Raw genomic sequence first — 6,762 nt, forward strand, 5'->3', positions numbered from 1 at the left:
TGCCCGTAAATACACTCAAGAAACCGATGCTGACTTCAAACCTCCCTGAACAGAACACGTGCAGGGAATATGTCGACATCCGTCACGTTTACTGTGTATTTGTATATTTTTTTCTAGCTTGATCCTCTCCCAGAAAAGGTTTTACAGCAGAGACCCAACGCTAACGCTGTCCGGTCCATGGAGAAAGTCATTGAGATCCACAGTGAGTTGCATGGGCCACATGCTCGGCGGGGAGCCCAGGGGTGAGGGATGACCCAGGTCCCTGAGGCTGCGGTGTAGGCGGGTCGCCCCAGACGCGGGTCCCCACCAGCCGCCCCGCTGACGAGCCCCCGTGTGTGTAAGCAAACGCCGAGCAGCCGGCACCCACACGCTCCCCTGGCACTGCGGGCCCCTCGTCTCCTCCCCCTCGCACTGGGCCGTCGTCCTGTGCTCCGCTCTCTGGAGTCGGGGGCAGCCCCGCTCTCACGGCCCCCCTGCCCCCCAAGCCAGTGCCCCTGCCTCGGGGAGGACTCGACTCCAGGAGCCCCGCCTTTGCGAGCCCGTAGCCTGGGTGCTGCCTGGCTTCCTCTCCTGCAACAGGTGCTTTTAAAGGTGCCAGTGAGGAGTCAGGCTTCAGCCCGGGGAGGCCCAGTAACCCAGCCCCCCCCCCACCTCCCGCAGGCCAGTACTGGCGCTCCCTGCCGCGCCTCTGCTCCACGGTGGGGCACTCTCTGGTAGAGGCCCAGAAGTGCGAGAACGAGGAAGCCGAGACCGTCACCGCCATGGCCTCGCTGTCCGTGGGCGTGAAGCCCGCCGAGAAGAGGTGAGCGCCTCCACCCCCACCCCCAGCGGACCCTTCTGCCAGCGGGACCACCCTCTGCAGGCACCCGGGCCTCTGCTGTCCTATGGGCAGGTGCCTTCTCTACTGGGCCCTGCCTCCTGCTTGGGCATCCCAGGGAGGGATGGTCGGGTGTGGGGGGAGGGATGGGGGGATGGACAGGAGAGGGATGCAGAGATGGAGGGGGAAGGATGGAGGGATGCAGGGGGAAGGGATGGAGGGATGGAGGGGGGAAGATGGAAGGATGGAGGGGGAAGGGCTATGGGGATGGAGGGGGAAGGGATGGAAGGATAGAGGGGGAAGGATGCAGGGATGGAGGGGGAAAGATGGAAGGATGGAGGGGGAAGGGCTATGGGGATGGAGGGGGAAGGGATGAAAGGATGGAGGGGGAAGGGCTATGGGGATGGAGGGGGAAGGGATGGAAGGATAGAGGGGGAAGGATGCAGGGATGGAGTGCAGAGGGATGCAGGGGGAGGGATGGGGGAGAGATACAGGGGCGGAGGAGGGCGGGATGGAAGGACGGGCAGGGAGGGATGGCGGGTTGGCCGGCAGGTGCCGGGCCCCACGGTGGACGCGGGCTGCAGGGCCCCCTCTTTCCAGGGTGAAAGGCCCGTAGGAACCCTCGAAGAGCCTTTGCTCTGGGGCGGGGGCGGGGGGGGTGCAGAGGGGCGGGGTGCAGGGGCGGGCGGCCCTCCGGGTGGCCCTGGCCTCACGCCGCGGCCCCCTCTGTCTCTCGCCCGGCGCCGCCGCAGACCCGACGAGGAGCCCATGGAAGAGGAGCCGCCCCTGTAGCCGCCCGCCGAGCTGCGGGTCTCTTGTTTGTTTGTCCCCGTCTTGAAGCTCCGCCAAGAGCGGCTCCTGTTTGTGTGCGGCCCGTCCGCGTCCGCGAGCGCGGCCGGAGCAGCAGCGGGAGGCCTCTGCCCGACGGGGCGGCCCAGCGGACCGGGACCCACGCCGGCCGAGCAGACGCACAGACAACCGCGAGGCCGGGCTCTCGGCTCCCTCGACGGAGGCCGCGGAGGAAGGAAGCCTGTGGCGGCTCGCGGCAGAGCTGCCCACTTCGTGGCCACGAGGGAAGGAAAACGAAAAATCAAAGATCTAATAATACAAAACGGACTCGATGAAAACTGGTGCTCACAGTTGATTATTACCCACAATTCCACAGTCTCCGTGTAAACCACTCGACTCATCCTGTAGCTTCTTTTTTTTGTTCGAGAGAACGTTTTCTGGGCTCCGGCCGCGACCGGGCGCCACAGCGGCGCGGCGGGGCCCACGGGGCCGCGGGGTCCGCGACGGGCGGGGGCCGGAGCGGGCGCGCGTGCAAGGGGAAGACGGGACACACGCGGAAACGTGAGCCTGCGGGAACTGGCTTTGGTTTCTCGAAGCCATCGGAAGATGCGAGTTTGTGCCTTTTTTTTATTGCTCTGATGGATTTTTGTGGCTGGGTTTTCTGACGTCTGAGGAACAATGCCTTAAGAAAAAATAAACAGCAGGAATCGGTGGGACAGTTTCCTGTGGCTGCGCGCTGGCCCGGGGCGGGGCGGGGGCGGGCTTGCTCCTGTGCTGTCTAGGAGGAACGGAGGTAGTTCCAGCAAAGTGGCAAATACTGTTGGGGGTTTTGAAGTCCAACAAATTTTAAACGAATCCAAAGTGTTCTTTTTCTCGTACATCCTATAACAATTGAGCATCTCCATTTGGTCGTGAAGCATGTCCTAGGCACACTTCCAGTGTTATGATCGGAATGCTTTTTATTAAAAGCAAGTAGCATGAAGTATTGCTTAAATTTTAGGTATAAATAAATATATATATGTATAATATATATTCCAATGTATTCCAAGCTAAGAAACTTGATTCTTATGAAATCTTGATAAAATATTTATAATGCATTTATAGAAAAAAAAAAGAAGTATATATATATAATAAATGCAGATCGTAAAGGTCCCTGGCGAATGAATGACTTGTGAATCAGACATCAAGGTGCTTATGGAAAGGGATCTCGTTTGAAACTCACGTATTTTTGAACTCCGGATTGAATAGCTTTCAGATCGCCAACACGTTCGCCACTGGGCAACTACCTGGCAGGTGTGTGCTCTCCTTCTGCTCCTTTCGGACAGGACCCCCCCACCCCCCGCTCCGAGCCTCCATGCACATATGTACCTAATGAGTTTTTATAGCAAAGGATATAAATTTGCTGTTGATTTTTGTATGAATTTTTCACAAGGAGATCCTGAATAAGCATTGTTTTGTGAACTTTTACACTTTTTTTTTTCTCGCCATTTAGCAGTTTCCTGAATGGTAATAATGTCTAAAACTTCTTTCTTTCTAAATTCTTGCTTGTACATTTTTAAAAAAAAAAAAAACAACTTTTAAAGGGTTTTTTTATCATCATTATTATTATTGTTGTTGTTGTTGTTTTCATTTTCGTTTATTTTTGTACAGCGAGCAGCGTTCTGCGGCGCACGGGACGGCCGTCAGCCTGTTTCCAGAAAGTTGAGCTCGCGCGGGAAGGGGGCCGAGCGGTCACGGCGGCTGCGTCCAGAGCAGGGGCTTTCCTTGGAGTATTAGGAGGAGGCGGTGGGGAGGATCGCAGGGCGCCCGCCTGACACCCCGGGGCTCCGGCGCCTGCGGGACTCCTGTCTAAACTTCTCTGACCACGTGGTCAGGATACGCGTTTTCAATTGTTTTCCAAAGACCTTTTACAGCATGTCCGCACTGCATGGGGCCGGAGCGAGGCCCACCCGTGCGCGGGGTTTTCCCACCACGGCCGCACGGCCGGGAGCTGCACCCCCCCAGGTTTTGGGGCCCGAGCCCGCGGGGAGCCGGGGGCCCTTGCCGCCTGGCGAGCTGCAGGGCCAGCCCCGGGTCCTGCCCGGCCAGCCGGTCTTCGTTCCTGCCCGCCCTGACGGTAGCCGCCCGCCACTTTGTACTTGAAGCCACCAGTTTCATTCCAAAGGATGCCCAGGCCCGGTGCCCCCGCGGGAGCGAGCCCCGGCCCAGGTCCCCGATCGGTCGCGTACCCAGGGTAGCTTCCGGAGGAGACCGATGCGGCCGGGCTGTGGGCCAAACGAATCCAGATCCTTGGATCGGCTGGGTCGGCGGCGGCTGGCGGTCAGGCCCGGGGCGGGAGCCCGAGAGCAGGCCGGCAAGGGTCTTGGGGCGCCTGGGGCCTCCTCCTCCCCCGGCCTCCCTCTTTGCTCCACGGCCCACGTTGGCGGGAGCTGGGGTGCGGGGAGCCAGCTTGGCCGCCGGGGGGGTGCAGAGCGGCGGCGGGCCCGGCCCCCAGCCCCAACCCCACAGCCTGTGGCTCTTAGCGAGGAAGTGGTCACGTCACGCTTTTTACCATAGACGGGCCGAGGGGTGGTCGGTGGGGGCGACCCCCGGCCGGGACGCTGGCGGCACGTGGATTTGTCCACGCACTCCAGCGCCACAGACGCGCTCGAAGCATTACCGTGTAGCCTTTTCTTTTCTTTGACGACACACTCAGCCCTTCCCGGCGGCCGCCAGGGCCCACGGCGGTGTCGCGCCCCAGGGTCCACCCGGCCCGCCTGGCGAGGGCGCCTCCCGCCTCCCCTCTCCGGCCCCGGCACCTTTAGCCTTTTTCTTTTTGCAAAGGCCTCGGGGGCACCGGCCAGGGGTCAGCGAGCGAGCACTTTACGTCCCTTGGCGGGGAACCCCACGATGCCGCCGGGCCGCGCGGCGCCCGCCCTTTCGGCTCCCGCCACGCCGTGCCCGAGCCCCACCAGCAGGCGGCCGCCCCCCACCCCCGCCCCGGCTCCAAAGGGCCACCGGGTCAGAGTGTTTCGGTTTTTCTCCACTTGTTTTAAAAGTCTGTTTCCAGAGGAAGGACCGTCGGGCGTGGCTCGGACACGAAGGCCACGCCGCCGGCGGAGTTTGTTGGTTTTCCTTTTCGATCAGAACATTCCTTCTTTACTGGTCACAGCCATGTGCTCATTCCATTCTTTTTGTAGACTTTCGGGCCCGTGCGTTTTATGGGCATTGATACATATATAAATATATATATATAAACATATATGAATATATTTTTTTAAGTTCCTACACCTGGAGGTTGCATGGACTGTACGACCGGCATGTCTTTATATTGTACACAGATTTTGCACGCCAGACTCGGCAGCTTTGGGGAAGAAGAAAAAAAAATGCCTTTTTTTGCCCCCCCCTCCCACGACATTTGCAGACACAAAAGATGGAGATTTTTCTGTAAAGCGACACAAAACCTTGAAGGAGAGTGGGGGAGGGGGAAAACGTTTGCGTCTTACCGAACTTATTCTTAAGAAATTGTACTTTTTATTGTAAGAGAACTAAAAAGGACTACTTACACCTTTGTCATATTAAGAAGAAAAGTTTATCTAGCACTTGTGACATACCAATAATAGAGTTTATTGTATTTATGTGGAAACAGTGTTTTAGGGAAACGACACAGAATTCGAAGCGAACTGCCTGTCTCTCTTCAGCTGACTCGGAGGCATCTGTCTTGTTCCGTTTTCGTTTATTCCCCTCGGTCTCGCACAGGGCGCGGCGGCCGGCGGCCCCCCCCCCCGACGTGAGCCCGGCCGGCGGCCCCCCGGGAGCGCCCCCACGCACCGCCGCGCGGACTCTCGTGGCCCTTGGGTGCCGTGTGGCCAAGACTTGACCTCCCGCCGCGCAGCCGTGGACCGCGCGAGCCCCGCTCCGCCTCGACCGGAGGCCGCCCCTTCCCTGCGGCGGCGCGGCCCACCCGACGCAGAGCCTCCCGCGTGCAAGACAGAGGAGGCGACGGTTTCTGTTTGTCCGGGTTCCGGGGGTGTGCTCCATAGTGGAGGCGCTATTTTCCCGTTTCTGAGACATATATATAATATATACAAGGGGGCGCTGACCCCGTTCACCCAAGAGCTTCTCACGGGCGGGTCGCGACGCCGCGGCCACGCGGGGACGGCCACCCGTTTCTTCTGTAATGTGACCCGTTCCCTTTGGTCGTCTGGACCTTCCAGCGGTTCTTTCTTTTGCTCCGTGGAGTTGGAGATTTCGTTCTCGGTTTTCTCATTTCTCGTTCTGTTCTGTGTGGGCGGGTTTCCCCCGACGACGGTGTCCTCCTCCGACGGCCGACTCCGCTCCACTTCACCCGGAGTCCAGCGTTTTGTACCTCATCTGACAGCTTGTTGCTCTTGTGGTGTAAATAAAACAGCATCTCTGGTTCCTGCCGTGTGCTCGCGTCCTTGCTGCCTCGCGCCGGGGCCCCACGGGCGGTGGTGGGTCGGGAATCGCGGGGACCCAGGCACCTGGACCCCTGGCACCCTTTGCCTGCATGACCAGGTGCTGTGGGCAGGTCCTCACTGCACCGTCCTTGCACCATCTTCTTCCCCAAAACACTGGGGCGCCCCCGTGGGGGCGGGTCTGCAAACCCCACCTCGGCCACCCAGCAGCCCACTGCCACCCCCAGGGACCGCCCCGCGCTCCCCCAGCCAAGGCCACACCCCTCTGGGCCCCCACGTTCAGTGACGGCCGGTTGGGAGGGCGGGCGGGTGGAGGCCGGCCTCCTGGCCCCACCGTGGACATCGGGGTCCCCCCCCTTTGTGTTGGGTTCCTGCTTCACAGCCAGGCTTCTCCCTCCACCAGGCCGACTCCTCCAGGGACATTGTGGGGTCTGATGGGCACCAGCCCGGTCACTGTGGGCAGGGGCCCGGGGGCGGCTTGAGGTCCTTCCCGGATGCCCGTCAGGCCGTCTGCAGGCTCACGTGGGGGCCCCACTCCCCAGCACACTCCCCCGGGCGCTGGCAGGCCTCCTCCACCATGTAGGCCGCTCCCCGGGAGGCGGCCCCACGCCAGAACCCCCGCTGCCCCCGTGGTGTGTCAAGGCACAGGAGCCAGGCTGACACCACCGAGGCCAGGCCTCACCCACTACGACGTGAGCTCAGCCTGCGAAGGTCACCCCACGTCCCCGAGATGCCAAC

The 6,762-nt window shown here is 60.6% G+C and overlaps 1 protein-coding gene across 14 annotated transcripts in view; it reads left to right on the plus strand.

Moving 5' to 3' along the window:
* The window catches only part of HDAC4 (histone deacetylase 4), a 271,373-nt gene extending 265,366 nt beyond the window's left edge, over window positions 1–6,007 (plus strand). For all 14 annotated transcript variants that reach the window (XM_041767847.1, XM_041767846.1, XM_041767851.1 and 11 more), the window contains 3 exons: window positions 118–202; window positions 661–802; window positions 1,570–6,007. In XM_041767847.1, the coding sequence (XP_041623781.1) occupies window positions 118–202; window positions 661–802; window positions 1,570–1,609 (267 nt within the window). In that variant the 3' untranslated portion in view covers window positions 1,610–6,007. The remainder of the gene's footprint in view (window positions 1–117; window positions 203–660; window positions 803–1,569) is intronic.
* The last annotated feature ends 755 nt before the right edge of the window (window positions 6,008–6,762 follow it).

The sequence above is a fragment of the Vulpes lagopus genome, chromosome 8 (assembly GCF_018345385.1).
Source record: "Vulpes lagopus strain Blue_001 chromosome 8, ASM1834538v1, whole genome shotgun sequence".
Lineage (NCBI taxonomy): Eukaryota > Metazoa > Chordata > Mammalia > Carnivora > Canidae > Vulpes > Vulpes lagopus.